The 18993-nt window shown below is 47.0% G+C and overlaps 2 protein-coding genes across 3 annotated transcripts in view; one reads left to right on the forward strand and one right to left on the reverse strand.

Annotated features, from left to right (window-relative positions):
• Window positions 1-654: 654 nt before the first annotated feature.
• TOMM34 (translocase of outer mitochondrial membrane 34) lies at window positions 655-11442 on the reverse strand. Of its 2 annotated transcripts, none has more exons than XM_048820851.2 (7): window positions 11234-11442; window positions 9826-9925; window positions 6110-6262; window positions 4694-4863; window positions 3732-3879; window positions 2646-2772; window positions 655-1800 (listed from the first exon to the last, which is right to left on the reverse strand). In XM_048820851.2, the coding sequence occupies exons 1-7, from the start codon at window positions 11382-11384 to the stop codon at window positions 1696-1698; spliced, it is 954 nt and encodes a 317-aa protein (XP_048676808.2). In that variant the 5' UTR covers window positions 11385-11442; the 3' UTR covers window positions 655-1695. The 2 variants fall into 2 exon arrangements, with proteins under 2 accessions (XP_048676808.2, XP_074974894.1); XM_075118793.1 differs by lacking the exon at window positions 11234-11442 and adding an exon at window positions 11120-11199.
• Window positions 11443-17272: 5830 nt separating this feature from the next.
• The window catches only part of STK4 (serine/threonine kinase 4), a 74398-nt gene continuing 72677 nt past the window's right edge, over window positions 17273-18993 (forward strand). The window contains exon 1 of the mRNA XM_048819668.2: window positions 17273-17407. Within this exon, the coding sequence (XP_048675625.1) occupies window positions 17376-17407 (32 nt within the window). The 5' untranslated portion in view covers window positions 17273-17375. The remainder of the gene's footprint in view (window positions 17408-18993) is intronic.

The following is an 18993-nucleotide window of genomic DNA, read 5'->3' on the forward strand; positions in this document are numbered from 1 at the left end:
GTGTGGCTGTGGAGTGAATAGATCCTCAGCTAGACCCAGCTAAGGCAGCAGCACCTCCCTCCCAGCCTTCTCCAAAAGCTTTTTTGTAGCTACATTCTCATTCCATTAACACGAGAGCATTTTTTAATTCCTGAACTCAGTTAAGGTAGAGGTAAATAGAATCTAAAATATTGATCTGTCCTGAGAAAGTAAGGGCATGCCACACCAACCCTACAAGGGATTAGGAATGGAAATAGCATATTCTTCAATTTGCAGGGGGAACGATAGGTTAGAAAAGCAGACTCTTTAACGGTACTTCAATGTAAGTAATCAAGCCCTGCTTGTAGTTAGTGTCCTGGAAACATCTCCAGTTCAGATTTGTTAACACTTCTGTTTTACACTGTAGCTAAACTGCAAGGCTTCTCTTTTGCCCATGCAACAATCTAACATCCTAAGCATACACTGGGATAGAAGTTTGGAAAAGTGTTTTTAGCAGTGCATAAATGAGACTTCTGCAGTGATACTGAATTATGGAAGCTCCTTGACCATAAGGACAAATAAAATAGTACTTTATAGTGGTGAAATATTCCCTGTCCCAGCAACAATTATGGTAACAGAGTACACCCAGAGCCTTGTGTCAAATACACACTTCTAATAAAAACACACACACAGCTGTAACATATGCTGGCTTTTAATAGAGGTTGCATTGTTCATACAGTAGCTTTGCCAAACAAGTCATCCTGTTATCTATTTAGATCTCAAGATTAAAAGTAACTCATTACCACTACTCGATGGGAAGAATCAGATTATAACATGCTCATAAGTCTAATAGAGGAAGATCGTTCTTCACGTCAGAGGCCTCGTGTGGGATACCATCATACACCCTCTTCCCTGTACCAGCAGTAATAGCAGCTAGCCATCAAGACACAAACAGAAGCTAAAACGTTTAGATAGAAGTTGTAAAGGTTCAAAGCTGCTAGGACCCAAACTTCAACTGCAGTGAAGATAGCTCACAAATACAGTACCAAGGCAGTTTTAAATTAAAGACTTGATGCCTGTTTTTGTGAGGGATAAGAGCTATGTGGAAGCAGCTGCAAGCTTCCGAACAGTTACTCTAAACAAAAGCAGCTTTGGGCAAGTAGGCACCAGCTAAGACAGGGAACACCTGAGTCATTTATTCTTGTTGAGGTCTCACCTCATATTTAAAAGAGAGTCTGGAACTGTGCTAGGGAAACCCTGCCTTTAATTTCTCATGCAGCAGCCCTTGTAAGTGGCTTGTTTAAGCAAGCAGAAGCAGTATACACAGCAGATCTGCTTCTCTCCACTTTGAGCACATTACCATAAACTCAGTTTACTACTTTTGAAGACATGCCCCAGCCAGAAGAGGAGCCCTAGCCCCCACACCCATCTTGGCAGACAGATTAACTTAAATAAATAATGAGTTTACAAAATTACCTTATACCAAGGAAATTAACCTGAATGTTTCTCAAAAACAGGGTCATTTAAAATTTATAAAGATCTTACAAGGAGATACCAGTTTTGATATAGATGGTACATATTAATGTATGTGTAATTAAGCAGTAGAGAACTAGCTACTACTCGGCAAATAAGGATGGTAGATTTCAGAGCTGGCCCTACAGTGTTGGGCCCCTGTATCAGTATTAAAAGGAAAGCCTGTCTTCTGCAGTAAAGAGCAGACAGATTTCATGCTCCTTTTTATTTTAAGTTCTTGTTCAATTCTTGCAGTAGTTTCTGTGCAGCTATGTTCTTTGGTTCAATTTTCAGAAGGCTATTAATGTCAGCCATACTTGATTTGTAATCCTAGAAGCAAAACACATTTTTAGAACACTGAAAATGCAAACATTTTTGAAACTTGGCCTTTAAAAGCTCATACACTGAAGGACTATCTGCCACAGCCCCTTCTATTTCACATGTGCTTCTCACAGAAGAGACTGACAACTGCATAGCTGTTTTGTAATGCACAGAAATTGGGTACTAGAAAGACACTCTGTTTATATGGGAGGTGAAGCTGATGCATTAACCTGCTCCAGTGTCAGTCTAATATTACACCTAGATTACATGTTATAACAGGAGCTGCTTTAACTGATTAAATAGTGCAGAACGCCACAATTAGCTGTAGTTTAAGATCTAGGCTGTTTGCGAAAACCTCCCTCTATAGTCATTTTCAGTGCCCCAAACACAGGATCTAGCTGTTTCCAGGAAATTATCAGGCAACTCAAGACACCAAGAAACCTGAAGCTAGCAAATGAGAAATCCACACAAAGGTGAAGGTAGCTGCTACTGACTTACTAAGAACCATGACTGTAAGTTTTTGGTAATACAAGCATTGTTTCCAGAAAACCTGACTTGCAGGACACCTATAAAAAGGACAAACACCCTGATTCAGGTCTTTTTTCTCCCAAAGAAAGATCCACACACATCCATGGAGCTGTCAGCCAGTGAAATCACTAGCCTAAGGTGTGGTACATAGTGAAGGGAGATTCCAAGTCAGGTAGCAGATTTGTAGTTGTTTTGCACAGAGGCAAGTTATAAAAGGCCTGTGGAAACTCCACAGTTGTGGATTCAAGATTCAGTGATGCCTGTGAGAACATGGCTTCTCTATCCCAGTCCTGAAAGGGGTCTGAAACTTGTTTGCAGTTACTTACCTTTAGTTCTTTAAATGCTTGAGCACGTCTGTAAAACGCCTTAATATTTTTAGCATCTAACTCCAGAGCTTCTGTGCAGTCTTGTATTGCTTCCTTGTACTGCTTCAGAGACAGGTAACAAAGAGCTCTGGAGCACAGACAATGGTAGTTAAAGGTTTTAGGCTTCAAGTGGTGGGCTACAATGATCCCTGCTTTGGGGCACTATATTCAATCTTAACCAGGTTTCTTCCATGGAGAAAGTCTCATTGTACAAACCCTGCACTGACTGGTAGAGATTAAAAAGGTTTTTCAAAACAAGGCTAGACAGCATCTTACTGTGCAGCATGTGTGTACCCACAGCAGGTCTCATCTCAACCCCTGCCCAGTCACAAGCTTCTCTTTAATAAAAAAGCCTCCTCTATAAACTTAGAATGAGGTACTATCAAGGATCTTCTCGTTTCCTGAGCTCAAAACTTGTTTTGGTTAAAAGGGGAGTCGATAAAATAATTGCTCCACAAATCTGTAAGAATTAATAATTTTCTTAAATAGTTTTCAGTCCCCAGCTGTCGCTTTAAGAATTTCTAAGGTTACAATTTTCTGTGTGTACTGTCCTGGAAGGTTCTCGGTTCTCTGCAGCTGCCTTCAAATGCACCACAAGCAGTAAAGGTTTCTGATAAGTCATTACACTATTATTTGTAGGTAGTGGAGAGCAGGCACCATCAAAAACAGAACATTCTAAACAGAACTAAAGATTTGAAAGAAGTAAAAGCCGAACAATTTAAGCTGAGAATTTCCATACAGGCTCCTTAAAGCCACTTTGGAAAATAAAGGTATCTCCACTTGCAGAGCAAACATCTGTTATGAGGAGAAAATGCTTCCCCTAATCTCCCACACACTTGCACAAGCTATGTATTCTGACCACAACACTGATAAACGTTAAAGGTAAAATTCTACCCTCAGGCATGCACCTGGCTCCCATTCATTTAAGTGGGAGCTGTGTGTGGGCATCAGACAGCAGGGTTGGGTCCAAACTTGATAAGAGTTACTGCAATTACTTAAAGAGAGCCCCCCAAAGGGAAATATGGTAAATCGGTGCTTGTACGTTACCTGTTGGTGTAAGTTGTGCATTCCTGGTTACTGAGTTTTAGACTCTCGCTGTACTTTTCAATAGCTTTTTTATGGTTCCCTTTCTTCACAAGTTCATTTCCTTCTTGCTTCAAAATTTTTGCTCTTTCAATCATAGCAGCAGTAGGCACTGGAAGTTGTATTTGAGAGAACATACTGCTACGTAAAAATGAAAGAGCCTTAAGCAGTCACATTTGTTAATGGCAGTGATCAATACAGTTAATTAAAAACCCTACTTTTTAAGTATGAAAACCTAAGCAACCACAGAAAAGCCTGAATTCTCTCAGAGAAATCTGTTCTGTGGAAAGACTATCTTTGGACAGAAACCCACCTAGATATCTGAGTGCTACCACGGGGCACCATAGATTTACTGAGAATAAGAGATAGCTAGACTTGCCTGAAAGGATCAAGGCCACAGAAGGCTGAGGGCGAGAATCACACACCTGGTTTTACTCTCTGAATTGTACTTAAATCAGGGTTAAGCTGCAATCCCATCAATTCCTTGTTCAGCAGAATTCAAGAATCCCAAGTTGGTAGCTTGTCCGCAGCATGATACAGAATGGAATGACTGGTTTATTAGTATTTATTATAGGCTTTACTATAATAAAATATAAGTGCCAAGCAAGAACAGCACCCCAATGGATAAACTCATTGTAAGAGACAATCTTTGCCCGAAAGAGTTTACCATTATGGACAAATGGTGGGAGAAAGGAAGTATTATGTTATCCCCGTTGTAGAGGCAGGGAATTGAGGTACAGAGCAGTTGAGTGACTTGGTGAAGGTCACACACAGAGTCTGTGGCAGAGCCAGGAACAGAGACTACTTTTCCTGAGACGAAGGCCAATGCCTTAAGCACCAGAACAAGTTTAGCATTTGCCTTGTACTTTACTGTCCCATCTCAGTCCCACAACTCCATGTGCCATCTAAACATGGAAAAGGCTCACCTTGTTTTTCTAGAGATGCAGTTTCATATGGTTTGTGTCTTGGGGCAGCCGCCTGGCTTCCTGCAGGAGGAAAGTCCCATCTTCGCTGAGCAGAAACAGGAACTGAAGGGATTGGTGGGAGCTTCTGGCGCCACTCAAGGCCATCCTTCTCCAACAGGGCTTTTGTCATTCTGGAAATAGAGATATAGGCTGTGTAGCTACCAAGTCTGCTGGCAGAACAGGCCATCTTTCCAGGACAGTGCTCAGTTTCAACAGGCAGGCTCCTAACTGAGCATCTGCAGGCAAATACTGTGTGACTGCTGTGCATGCAACCCTGCTAACTGTGTATAGTTAGGAAAACGTGCCTTTAGGGTAAGAAAACTGTCATTTTAGTGTTTGCCACTTGATGACTTAAACCTCACATACACCCATGGTAGATGTGTTTTCATTTTACAGGTGGGAAAACAGAGGCCTTGGGGTTAAATGATTTGTCCCCAAGGTCACACAGTGAGTCAGTAACAGAGCCAGGACTGGAACTGAGGCCTCCTGAATTTCAGTTCTGGGTCTGAACCACAATGCCATGCTTCTTCATGAGATCAGATATTCCGGGCAATAAGAAGATAAACAGAGGAAGTCTGTGGCTGTAATGCCATTCAGAAAGGAAGCTTAAAAAAAGAGAAGACTATCCAGTTACCACAAACAGCAATTTTTAATTTAATGGTATACACTCTTTCGCAAGAAACTTAAAATGAATTATCTTTACATATTCTCCATATTTCTTCTGCAGGGCCCTTTTTGCCAACTTCTGTCAGCTCAGTTCCTCTCTCCCTTTGCGAAAAGCAAAGCTAGGCTCTACATAAAGGGTTTCAATGAAAGGAGTCTCTTCTCAGTATTGACAATACCAAAAGCAAAAAGATATGCTAGGATGGGAGCTATGAATTTACTAGAATTCACCGGTGCTGTGAAACATAAGAAGATATGGAGCAGCACAGAGGCTTAGTAGTTTAGTAGACCACACTGTGTTCATATAGACCTGCTCTTGGGAACAGAAAGGTACTAAGGAGGCTTCAGGTTGGAACGTGGCCACTTGTAATTGGTTAGCTGCCTAAAAATAAACATTATATAAAATATGGAAAACTTCCATGGCCAAATGGAATAATTCCCCAGCTATAACAAAGGGAAGTAGCAACTTGACGGGAACAGACAGCTTTAGTGCTGGCAGCAAATATCACCACAGAACTCACACCACAGAAACAGTGCTAGGCTGCATAACAATCAGATCTATGCCATTTACAAAGCATTCCAATGCACCCAACCTGCTCCCAAGCAATCATCCCAGCTAAGTGGGGCTGAGATTCGCAGAGGCAGCTGAATGAGCTCTGCTGTACTTTCAAGTCTTCATTCTGGTCTGTGTAACAGTATGAAGTTAGGAGTTACCTGTTGACACCATCGTGTGCAGCCTGTACAGTGCAATCAACCTGTAATACAGTCTTGTAGTCCACATAGGCCAACTGGTATCTCTCCAGAGCCTCATAGGCTGCTGCCCGCCTCAGTAGGGGTTTGATTCCAAAAGGGACCAGGTCCAGAGCACTAGATCAGTGGGGAGAAAGCAACACAGCTCACTGGGCCACCTGAGCTAAATTCATCAGAAAGGTAGTCAGAAGGTCAAGTTTTTTAATATCAGATTCTCCCACATGGGTACCATATCACCTGGGAGCTTGTTGAGTCTTAACTGTCTATGACCCAAATTTTCAAAGGCAAAGTCTTGAAATGTGTGGCTATATTTCAAATTGTATTCACATACTGCATTGTAGGGAACAAATCTTGCAGTAGTGGGGACTTGGTGAAGGTTTCCATCTCTAATTTCTGTGATAATATAGCCAGTAGTTAAAGGAAGAAAATATTAAACTTTTCTCCCAGTGACAATCACAAAGGCCCATTTAGTAGGGCTGTCAAGCAATTAATTTTTTTAATCGCATGATCACACCGTTAATAATAAAATACCATTTATTTAAATATTTTTGGATGTTTTCTAAGTTTTCAAATTTATTAATTTCAGTTACAACACAGAATACAAAGTGTACTGTGCTTAGATTTATTTTTATTACAAATATTTGCACTGTAAAAAAAATAGTATTTTTCAGTTCACCTAATACAAGTACAATCTTGTTATCATGAAAGCTGAACTTACAAAGGTAGAATTATCTACAAAAAAACCTGCATTCCAAAATAAAGGAAAGTAAAACTTTAGAGCCTACAAGTCCAATCAGTTCTACTTCTTGTTCAGCCAATCGCTCAGACAAACAAACATGTCTGTGTACATTTGGAGAAGATAATGCTGCCTGCTTCTTGTTTACAATGTCACCTGAAAGTGAAAACAAGCGTTTGCATGGCACTGTTGTAGCTGGCGTTGCAAGATATTTTACATGCCAGTTGTACTAAAGATTCATGTGTTCCTTCATGCTTCAACCACCAATCCAGAGAACATGCGTCCATGCGGACGACGGGTTCTGGTCGATAATAATCCAAAGCAGTGCAGACTGACGTATGTTCATTTTCATCATCTGAGTCAGATGCCACCAGCAGAAGGTTGAGTTTCTTTTTTGGTGGTTTGGGTTCTGTAGTTTCCACATCAGAGTGTTGCTCTTTTAAGACTTCCGAAAGCATGCTCCATACGTCATCCCTCTCAGATTTTGGAAGACACTTCAGATTCTTAAATTTTGGGTCGAGTGCTATAGCTATCTTTAGAAATTTCACACTGGTATCATCTTTGCATTTTGTCAGATCTGCAGCAAAAGTGTTCTTAAAATGAACAATATGTGCTGGGTATTCATCCGAGACCGCTATAATATGAAATATATGGCAGAATGCAGGTAAAACAGAGCAGGAGACATACAATTCTCCCCCAAGGAGTTCAGTCACAAATTTAATTAACACATTTTTTATTTTTTAAACGAGCATCATCAGCATGTCCTCTGGAACAATGGCCAACACATGAAGAGGCATATGAATCTTTAGACCATCTGGCACGTAAATATCTTGCGACGCCAGCTACAATAGTGCCATGTGGAATGCCTGTTCTCACTTTCAGGTGACATTGTAAACAAGAAGCAGGCAGCATTATCTCCTGTAAATATAAACAAACTATTTTCTCTTAGCGATTGGCCGAACAAGAAGTAGGACTGAGTGGACTTGTAGGCTCTAAAGTTGTACATTTTTTTGTTTTTGAGTGCAGTTATGTAACAAAAAAAACCCTACATTTGTAAGTTGCACTTTCATGATAAAGAGATTGCACTACCATACTTGTATGAGGTGAACTGAAAAATACTATTTCTTTTGTTTGCCATTTTTACAGTGCAAATAATATAAAGTGAGCTTTATATTATTTGTACACTTTGTATTTTGTGTTGTAATTGAAATCGATATATTTGAAAAATGTAGAAAAAAATCCAAAAATATTTAATAAATGTCAATTGGTATTCTATTCTAATAGTGTAAGTTAACTGCAATTAATTGACAGCCATACTGTTTAGCAAAGAAGAAAGGTTATGTGAAAGTATTCTGCTCCAAATAAAATTAATGGCTCATTCCCTGCTGCAACAGGTTCTCCACACTGCTAAAATAATTCCATTCGCATTAAAAAGGGTTTTAAACTTTGTTCCTATCAATGTACATAGCCATTCAGTTGCATATGAAACACACTAGGGTAGGCAGAAGGCTCTTAACCAATCCACACCAGAATAATTTATTCGAAAAAAACTGCTCAACTGTCATATTTTAAGCTTAGAGAAAAACAAGGTGGGTGCAGTAATATTTTACTGGACCACCTTCTGTTGGTGAAAGCAACAAGCTTTCGAGCTACACAGAGGTGTAGTTAATACATATTGTGTACTACTTATGCTTAACAATCTGTTCCACCTTGTATTTAACTATGACACTCAGAATACCTCTCTCAGACTTTGAGAATTCTATACAGTGCTCTTCTTTATTACTGGGGGGCAATTTCCACTTATTGATGTATTTTGCTTTCCACAACCAAATCTCTGTACAACTTTTCATGAGTGATGTATCTGGGTATTCGGATTCTAATATCTAAACTGTATTGTTAAATCTATTCACCTAAAATTTGGGTTATTGCTGATTATGTACTCTATGTATCATATGATTTTTCAAAACAAACTTTGTATTTGTGGATAATCTAAGCACTATACCCAGATGTATAGACACTCTTTTCTCAACCTATGTATTATATAATTATTTTAACATTCGCTTTAATAAAAATTTTAAATCTGAAGGCTTGTCGCTGTCACCAACGGAAGTTGGTCCAGTAAAAGATATTACCTCACCCACCTTGTCTCTCCAATATCCTGGGACCAAGATGGTTACACCATCACTTCAAACATTTTAAACTTTGCATTTCTAAGATTTATAAAGAAATCTTGACATGGCAACCACAGAATCCCACTGCACTAGCTGTAGAAGGTGGTAAGCTGTTTAAGGCAGAATCTTTGTCTTCAGAGCTGCGTGTACATGTAACATGCTATTGGTGCTATACAGACAAACTGTTGCCTAAAGGCAAGAGCATCTGGCTACTGTTTTCCTGCAGAGATGGAGGGGGGCAGATTAGGGTTATGTCAAGTTGCTGTGTAATCACTGCTATTTTAAACCAGAGTTAACTCAGGTTAGCTAGCCCAAGTTAGCTAAGAACACTTTTTTTGTGGGGCATTAGGCATACCCTAGATGAGCTACGTGGGCTTTTCCAGCCTGTCTAGGATTTCATAGCCTTAGTCTTAAATTTGCTGCTTACTGAGGAGCAAGTCTCTACCATGCCATATTCCATTACAAATGTTTGGGAAAGAGGAATTTGGGGATGGGAGGTGACCAGGGTCCCTGGCCTAACTCTTTCTAAATTATGAGCCAAATCTAGTTCTCAGTTACACCCGTGTGTAGAGCAGACTCTGCCCCTACTTGATGCAACATGGTAAAAATGTTCATAAGAGAGTAGAAGAGAGACCAATAAAGATTGATTAACATCCTTATGCCAGGACAAAATATCATCACGCAGTAACAGGGGACATATATGGCAGATACTATATTCAATCCTGTATCATTCAAAACAAAATACAGCTTTTCTCTAGACAGAAGATGCTTACACTGAACAGTCCTTAACACAGAGGCTACAATTTCCATCCTTCAAGTGGCAGGCAGCTCGATTTGAATAGAGGACACTCATTTCCTCAGCATTCTTCTCCCCTAAGAGCAGAGACAGAAAACAAATCAAACCGTGAAGTGTGAAACAGTTTATTCAATAGACCTTAAAGCCAACTCATCTGAAGTTTCTTGCAAAAAGCAAGACTCCACGTGCTGTGGATATTACAGGTATTGAAGTCACAGCTGGGGAAAGAGAACAGAGAGGTTTACTGCTGATATCACTATCAGTACCAGCAATAATACTCAGCATTTTTCATCTCCAAAGCATTAGCTAATTAATCCTCATGCCTGCTGAGAGGTAGAAAAGCATCATCATTCCTGTTCTGCAGATAGGGAGAGAGAAGCAGAAAGGTTAAGTCCAAAGTTAGGGTCAGATATAGGCTTGGAGCTCAGAACTGCCCTGTTCCCAAGCCCACATCACTCTCTCACCTGTCCATATATGATTCAGTAATTTGGCATTTTCAATGGTGCAGTCGGCAGAGACAGCATATGGTGGTAGCCAGAGTTACTGAAATGCTCTGGCTTGCAGAAGAGTTTCAAGAAGCACTCATAACTTTATGGCAGGGCAAGTTTGGAGCCTAAAGAACTGTAGCTTGTTCCTTTACCCTCTGTTACCAGACCGAGAGTACACATACAGGGCAATAATGTCATACTGTATGGGTACATAAAGCTATTACATGTAGGGGCACAGACTGGTGCCCTCTAGGCATTTTGTCACCTAGGCAGTTAAAGGGGCATCCATTTGCTGTCTCTTATATGAAACTATTTAAAGCCACCCAGGGCAGCTGAGTGGATGAAGTCCTACTGCAACCTGGCAATTTGTATTTGAGTGGGCACTCATATAAATACCGGATCTGGGGCTCAGCTGTTGGGTCACACAACAGGGATCTTCTCCCTTTGCCCTGCATCTACCTGGCTCAAGGCCTCTACCTACCTGAGGCCCCAGCATGTACAAGGAACAGGCATGGGGCCCATCTTCCATTTGGGACGACGTCAGGCTGCCACCACTCAAAAGAATGAGCGAAAGCGGCCCTGCACCCACGGGGGAGGAGGGGGGGAAGGACAGGCAGCTTCACCCCCCCAACTCCACAGGCCAGGGAAGAGCAGTGATTTTAGGGGAGGGAAAGGTGGTTTCACCCCCCAGTACCAGCACCCCGGGAGGAGGCTGGGGGCGGGCGGATTCATATCCCGGGCCCCAAGGGGAGGCGTAGCTTGGAGGGAAGGTAAATTCCGCACCCGCATGCCTCACCACTGGGCAGAACAGCTGCGCCCCCGCTCCCGAGCCCCAGCGCGGGCCCTAGTCCCGCCCGCTTGCTGCTGTGCGCGGCTCAAGGCCGGGCCGGCCGGTACCTGCCGCCTCCAGCAGCCCCAGCGCCTGGCTGTAGAGCGCGGCGGCCTGACAGTACTGGCCGTTGCGGAACTGCTCGTTCCCGGCGCGGCGCAGCTCGGAGACCCGGGCCGCGGGGGCCATGGAGCACGGAGAACAGCCAGCCCCGACCATGCGCCGCGGGCTCTGCTCCAGAGCCTTCTGCGGCTTCCTGCCGGCCGGCACAGGGCGGGGCCCGCTGCGCCCCGGCCACGCCCGCTCCCCGCCTCCAGCGCCTCCCCCGAGCCGGGAGCTGCAAGCCACTTCCGCTGAATTGCCCCTGGGGGGCTCCGCTTCCCTGGCACAGGGCGGGGCTCAAGAGAGGGGGCTGGGAGAGAGACCGTGTCAACCCCTGACCCCCCAGCTCCCCCGACCCCCGCTGCTCTGTGCCGTGTCCCCTCACCCTCAGCTCCCCCGACCCTCGCTGCTCTGTGCCGTGTCCCCTCACCCTCAGCTGCCCCGACCCCCGCTGCTCTGTGCCGTGTCCCCTCACCCTCAGCTCCCCCGACCCCCCGCTGCTCGGTGCCGTCTCCCCTCACCCTCAGCTCCCCCGACCCCCGCTGCTCTGTGCCGTCTCCCCTCACCCTCAGCTCCCCCGACCCCCCGCTGCTCGGTGCCGTCTCCCCTCACCCTCAGCTCCCCCGACCCCCGCTGCTCTGTGCCGTGTCCCCTCAGCTCCCCCGACCCTCGCTGCTCTGTGCCGTCTCCCCTCACCCTCAGCTCCCCCGACCCCCGCTGCTCTGTGCCGTGTCCCCTCAGCTCCCCCGACCCTCGCTGCTCTGTGCCGTGTCCCCTCACCCTCAGCTCCCCCGACCTCCGCTGCTCGGTGCCGTCTCCCCTCACCCTCAGCTCCCCCGACCCCCGCTGCTCTGTGCCGTCTCCCCTCACCCTCAGCTCCCCCGACCCCCGCTGCTCTGTGCCGTGTCCCCTCACCCTCAGCTCCCCCGACCCCCGCTGCTCTGTGCCGTCTCCCCTCACCCCCCAGCTCCCCCGACCCCCGCTGCTCTGTGCCGTCTCCCCTCACCCTCAGCTCCCCCGACCCCCGCTGCTCTGTGCCGTGTCCCCTCACCCTCAGCTCCCCCGACCCCCCGCTGCTCTGTGCCGTCTCCCCTCACCCCCAGCTGCCCCGACCCCCGCTGCTCTGTGCCGTCTCCCCTCACCCTCAGCTCCCCCGACCCCCGCTGCTCTGTGCCGTGTCCCCTCACCCTCAGCTGCCCCGACCCCCGCTGCTCTGTGCCGTCTCCCCTCACCCCCCAGCTCCCCCGACCCCCGCTGCTCTGTGCCGTGTCCCCTCACCCCCAAGGTGCCCCGACCCCCGCTGCTCTGTGCCGTCTCCCCTCACCCCCCAGCTGCCCCGACCCCCGCTGCTCGGTGCCGTCTCCCCTCACCCTCAGCTCCCCCGACCCTCGCTGCTCTGTGCCGTCTCCCCTCACCCTCAGCTCCCCCGACCCCCCGCTGCTCGGTGCCGTCTCCCCTCACCCCCCAGGTGCCCCGACCCCCGCTGCTCTGTGCCCTCTCCCCTCACCCCCCAGCTGCCCCGACCCCCGCTGCTCTGTGCCGTCTCCCCTCACCCCACAGCTGCCCCGACCCCCGCTGCTCTGTGCCGTGTCCCCTCACCCCACAGCTGCCCCGACCCCCGCTGCTCTGTGCCGTGTCCCCTCACCCTCAGCTCCCCCGACCCCCCGCTGCTCGGTGCCGTCTCCCCTCACCCCCCAGGTGCCCCGACCCCCGCTGCTCTGTGCCGTCTCCCCTCACCCCCCAGGTGCCCCGACCCCCGCTGCTCTGTGCCGTCTCCCCTCACCCCCCAGGTGCCCCGACCCCCGCTGCTCTGTGCCGTGTCCCCTCACCCCCCAGCTCCTCCGACCCCCCGCTGCTCGGTGCTGTCAACCCTCACTCCACAGCTTCCCCAACCCCCAGCTCCCTGCCGTCAGCCCTCACCCCACAGCTCTCCTGAGCCCCCTGCCTTCAGCTCCATACCTGTCACCGTGAACCCTCAGCTCCATGCCTCTCACCCCCTTACCACAGCTCCCCAGCACCCTCTGGCCCTTCACTGTAGTTCCTTGGACCCCAAAACATACTTGCACACTCTCCACAGCCCAATGCCTACCAGCCCCCTTGCCACATCCTCCTGGTACTCAGCATCCATCAGCCCCCTCGCTGCATCCCCTGGTGCCCAGCACCCACCACCACCCCACCACATCCCTGTGGTGCCCAATGCTCACCAGCGCTTTCACCGCATCCCACGGGCACCCAATGTCCACCAGCCCATTCACGGCATCCAATGGGTGCCCAATGCTGACCAGCCCCTTCATTGCAACCCCCTGGTGCCCAACACCCAGCAGCCTCTGCTGCATTCCCTTGGTGACCAACGCCCACCAGCCCCTTCGCCACATCTCCCTGGTGACCAACACCCACGAGCCCCTTCACCTCATCCCATGGGTGCCCAACACTCACTAGCCCTGCGCTGCATCCCCCTGGTGCTCAGCACCAGCAACCCCCTTGCCAAATCCCTGGGGAGTTCAGAGACCACCTCCTCATTTATATCAGCTCCTTGAAGCCAACTAGCTACCTTGCTGCAGCTCCTGGAGCCCCTCATTCCCAAGTGTAATCATTATGCAGTGGAAGTCCCCCCTCTCCATGGCCCCTACAGCCCTTGCCAGCCAGTTCCCTTGCTGCAGCCCATGGGGCTCAACAGTCACCAGCGCCCTCCCTGCAGTCTACAAACCAAGGACTGTTTGCGCAATGATTTTGAATAGTGAATAAAATTTGAACAATGTGGTGAATTCTCCATCACTTGAAGTTTTTATAGCAAGACTGGCTACATTTCTAATAGAGATGCTATAGCTCTGACAGAAGTTATGGCTTGATGCAGAAATTATTGGGTGAGGTTCTTTGTGTAATGCAGGTCAGATTAGATAATGATATCTTTTGACTTTAAAAATCTATGAATATCTTAATCTTAACTGTAGCAGAGCTGGTATTCTACTATAATGGGAAATGACTGCCTAGGGAGGAGTACTGCAGAAAGGGATCTGGGTGTCATAGTGGATCACAAGCTAAATATGACAGGTTTCAGGGTAGTCTGTATCCGCAAAAAGAAAAGGAGCACTTGTGGCACCTTAGAGACTAACAAATTTATTAGAGCATAAGCTTTCCTGAGCTACAGCTCACTTCATCGGATGCATGCAGTGGAAAATACAGTGGGGAGATTTATATACACAGAGAACATGAAACAATGGGTGTTACCATACACACTGTAACAAGAGTGATCAGGTAAGGTGAGCTATTACCAGCAGGAGAGCGGGGGTGGCGGGAACCTTTTGTAGTGATAATCAAGATGGGCCATTTGAGTCAACAGTAAGCAAGACATGGGAAGTTTCAGAGTAGCAGCCATGTTAGTCTGTATTTGCAAAAAGAAAAGGAGTACTTGTGGCACCTTAGAGACTAACAAAGTAATTCTTCTGCTCTACTCCATGCTGATTAGGCCTCAACTGGAGTTCTGTGTCAAGTTCTGGGTACCCCATTTCAGGGAAGAGGTGGAAAAATTGGAGAAAGCCCAAAGGAGAGCAACAAAAATGATTGGAAGGGAAGATTGACAAAATTGGGTTTGTTTAGTCTGGAGAAGAGAAGACTGAGGGGGGACATGATAACAAAAGTTTTCAAGTACATAAAAGGTTGTTATAAGGAGGATGGAGAAAAATTGTTCTCTTTAACCTCTGAGGATAGGACAAGAAGAAATGGGCTTAAATTGCAGCAAGGGAGGTTTAGGTTGGACATTAGGAAAAACTTCCTAACTGTCAGGGTGGTTAAGCACTGGAATAAATTGCCTAGGGAGATTGTGCGATCTCCATCATAGAGATTTTAAAGAGCAGGTTAGACAAACACCTGTCAGGGATGGTCTGCCACAGACCCTGCCCCCACTCCACTCCTTCCTGCCCCCTCCTCTGAGCCTGCCATGCCCTCACCCCTCCCGGTCAGAGCCTCCTGCACACCACGAAACAGCTGATGAGGAAGGAAAGAGAGGTGCTGATTGGCGGGGCTGCTGGTGGGTGGGAGGTGCTTTGAGCAGGCGGGTTGGGGGAAGCTGATGGAGGGTTTCTGACATATTACTGTGGCTCTTTGGCAATGTATATTGGTAAATTCTGGCTCCTTCTCAGGCTCAGGTTGGCCACCCCTGCTCTAGATAATACTTAGTCCTGCCAGGAGTACAGGGGACTGAATTAAAAGACCTCTTGAGATCCCTCCACTACAGTCCTATGATTCTATGATTATATAAATATGGAGCAAGGAGCAATCTTTGTTACTGCTGTATGCTGTAAACAGGAACCTGGTATTATTCATTTCTTGGGGCTAACTTTGTAAAGCAAGAATCAGAGCCAATCCTACACCTTCTCATTAAAGGATTAAAGGAAGGGAGAAGAGAGAGTAAATATGTCTCTTCTGACTCCCTCTGAGGGTGACCAGAAGAAACGGACAAAATATCAGGACACATGGGGGAAGCAAAAAAAAAAAAAGCGTCCGGAGCCGAGTTGCCAAAGCAAAACAAAAAACAAAAAAACGCCGGAGTGGCCAAAGCTGCAACATCGGGACAAATGGCATCCCAGCCATGCATCAGTCAGGACACGGGACAAAAAACTAAAAATCGGAACAGTCCCAATTTTATTGGGACATCTGGTCACCCTACTCCCTCTTCTGCTAATAACAGAGGGGAGCTCCCACTTCTCCTGGGCTGACATGGTGAGCCCTGCCCCTCCTCTTGCAATTAGCTTTAGCCTCTGGAGATAGTGTTCATGAACTACACCAGTCACATTGGTTCTCTTGTGCGAATAATTGAGCATCTTCCCCAGTGGCAGCTTGGAGCACATTCACCCCAGTGGCCAGCCTCTACTCCGCTCTGATTTCATGGCCTGCTGGAGAGTTGGTGGCTCCTCCATAGGGACATGAGCCGAAGTATGTACCTGGTGCAGTTCACAAACTTCCCTGACACCTGTCCTTTGTGCAGCAAGAGGGAGACCTTAGTGCACATTTATGTATGGCACATCAGGTTGCAGCCCTTCTTCCAGCTTCTCCAGAATCTCTTACTGAGATTCTAGCTCCACTTTTCCCTACACCTTCTCATTTATGCACATCCCATCCATGGGCCCACAAAGTTGTGAGACCTCCTCCTTGTCACCTTTATCCTGGCGCTGGCCAAGATGGCCATCCATCACACCAGAAGGAGGAAGCTGGATGGTGGGGTGCTGTGCAACTGTGAAGCTTATTTCTGATCCCTTGTTATGTTACGCCTGTGAGCAGAGGTCTTCTGGGCAGCATCCACTGACTCCTTAGATACCTTTAAGGAGCAGTGGGTGCTGTTGGGAGTTCTCTGCTCAGACTGCCCTTCCAGTTCCCTGATTTTTAACCTTTAACCGTAACTCCTGTCCCCCTTTTTTCATTTGTTGTCCCCACAATTTACTTGGGTTCAATGGCCCTTCTCCACTGGTTAAGGACCATTAACTTTGGGCAAGCTAAGGTCCTCTGTCGCCCAATAACCATAATAGGTTGGTGCACATTCAGGAGAAGGTTGACTGGATGGGAAAGCAGAGGGATAGGAAACAGGGCTGCTGGGCTCTACTTCCAGCTCCCAGAGCAGAGCCTGAAGGGATGGGGGTGGTTCCTAGGGCAGAGACAAGAGGGCTTCAGCGTCCATACTCCCGAGTTCTGGGCCTCAAAGTGACTGCCTCATGCAATCAGGATGATACTCATCCGATTGGATATTTAAATATATGTAAACTGGTATGCAAAATAGGTGGAGGCGCTGGGGCTGCTGGGAAATTGTTGCTCCAGCCCTTAATGCACGGGTGGCTGACTCTGAGGCAGCCCGCAGCGACGAACAAGAGAACTGCCCGCACCGCCTCTTGAGTGGGGAGGGGCGGAGCCAGTGGAGGGACCACGCCCCTGCGGCCGCGGGAGGCGGGAGGGGCAGCGGTTTCTATAAGACCATGTGACGATAACCCCGCCCCTTGTTTCCGGTGTGTGGAGAGGAGGCGGAAGTGAAGCGGAAGTGTCTTTGGAAAAGCGCCGGGAGAGAGCGGCTGGAGTCATGGAAGAATGAGCGCGCCCCCTGCCCTGCTGCTCTAGGGCGCCATGGAGACCGTGCAGCTGCGCAATCCGCGCCGGTGAGGGGCTTGGGCTGTGGGTGTCGGGACTAGGGGTTGGGTCATGGGAGGTTGGGGGATGAGGGGAGGTGTGGGTCGGTCTGTGGAGGGATGAGGGGAGGTGTGGGTCGGTCTGTGTGAGGTTGAGGGTTGCCGGGGGGGGTCGGTCTGTGGGAGGCGGGGGGGATGAGGGGAGGTGTGGGTCGGTCTGTGGGAGGCGGGGTGGGGGGTCGGTCTGTGGGAGGCGGGGGAGGGAGATGAGGTGGGTGGCGCTGTGGGAAATGTAAATAAAAAACCTGCCCACTGAAAGGTTAAATCCTCTAAAATCAGCTCAGGTTCATAAGTGACTCATCCCTTAGATATACCAGGTTTTCCCAGAGAGAGCAGGGAGCCGTGGGATGGGTGACATAGCAACCAGCGTCACAGGACTCTTGTCCGCAGGCTAAAAATTCCCTCAGGCAGCATGTATCACTACAGCTTCACTAATATTGGTGCATGGACCCTATTGCAGTGGGAGTGTTAGATTTATCCAGGTAATTGTTATACTTGGGCTCTGTACATATTACATTTATTTTCCTTCAGTTGTTTATCATCCCTTGATGAATTTCTAACACTCCCACAAGTCATAGAAAGCTAAGAATAGGATTCAGAGTAGCAGCTGTGTTAGTCTGTGTTAGTAAAAAGAAAAGGAGGACTTGTGGCACCTTAGAGACTAACAAATTTATTAGAGCATAAGCTTTCGTGAGCTACAGCTCACTTCATTGGATGCATACAGTGGAAAATATAGTGGGGAGATTTTATATACACAGAGAACATGAAACAATGGGTGTTACCATACAGACTGTAACAAGAGTGAGTGATCAGGAAAGGTGAGCTATTACCAGCAAGAGGGCGGGGGGGGGGGGGCGGGAACGGGACTTTTGTAGTGATAATCAAGGTGGGCCATTTCCAGCACTTTACAAGAACAGTAGGAGGGGAAATAAATAAGGGGAAATAGTTTTACTTCGTGTAATAACACATTCACTCCCAATCTTTATTCAAGCCTAAGTTAATTGTAAGAGACTTCAAGACTTTTCCGTAGGTTAAATATTACACAAGAAAGATGTAACCTGGAGTAATTGCAAACTACTTAATGTAAATGTGGTAAGCAGAACATAAAAATGGCCATTCTGGATCCATCTAGCCCAGTATCCTGTCTTCCGACAGTGGCCAATGCCAGGTGCTTCAGAGGGAATGAACAGAACAGGTAATCATCAAGTGATCCATCTCCTGTTGCCCATTCCCAGCTTCTGTCAAATAGGGGTTAGGGACACCAAACCTTGAAAACAAAAGCCACATATCTTTCAGCAAAGATACCTGTATATAAGGCATCTGTCTTATGACCATCAAACAGGTATGTTCAAATTGTGACACTGTTCAGGATGGTAGAAGATTCAGAAGATAGTCGTCTTTCCCTGAGGCATTTACAGTCTAAACAGACAACCAAATACACAGTGGGAGACCCAAAGAAATGTTTTATAACCCTCTTTTAAGAATTTTTTTTTTGCAGTTTTAAGGAAACAAAAAAAATCAAAATATCTCTGATATACAAGGTACCAAGAAAAACA

Source organism: Caretta caretta, chromosome 13, assembly GCF_965140235.1.
Source record: "Caretta caretta isolate rCarCar2 chromosome 13, rCarCar1.hap1, whole genome shotgun sequence".
NCBI lineage: Eukaryota > Metazoa > Chordata > Testudines > Cheloniidae > Caretta > Caretta caretta.

Bases quoted from the DNA above. Each gene is read 5' to 3' on its own strand.
- TOMM34 (XM_048820851.2), bottom strand. From the start codon at position 11,384: ATGGTCGGGGCTGGCTGTTCTCCGTGCTCCATGGCCCCCGCGGCCCGG. The intron at 6,263-9,825 runs GTAAGCATCTTC...CCACTGATCTAG, and splicing joins TGTGTTAAGGACTGTTCAGT to TGCTCTGGACCTGGTCCCTT. The intron at 2,773-3,731 runs GTAACGTACAAG...TCTGTGCTCCAG, and splicing joins TGCACAACTTACACCAACAG to AGCTCTTTGTTACCTGTCTC.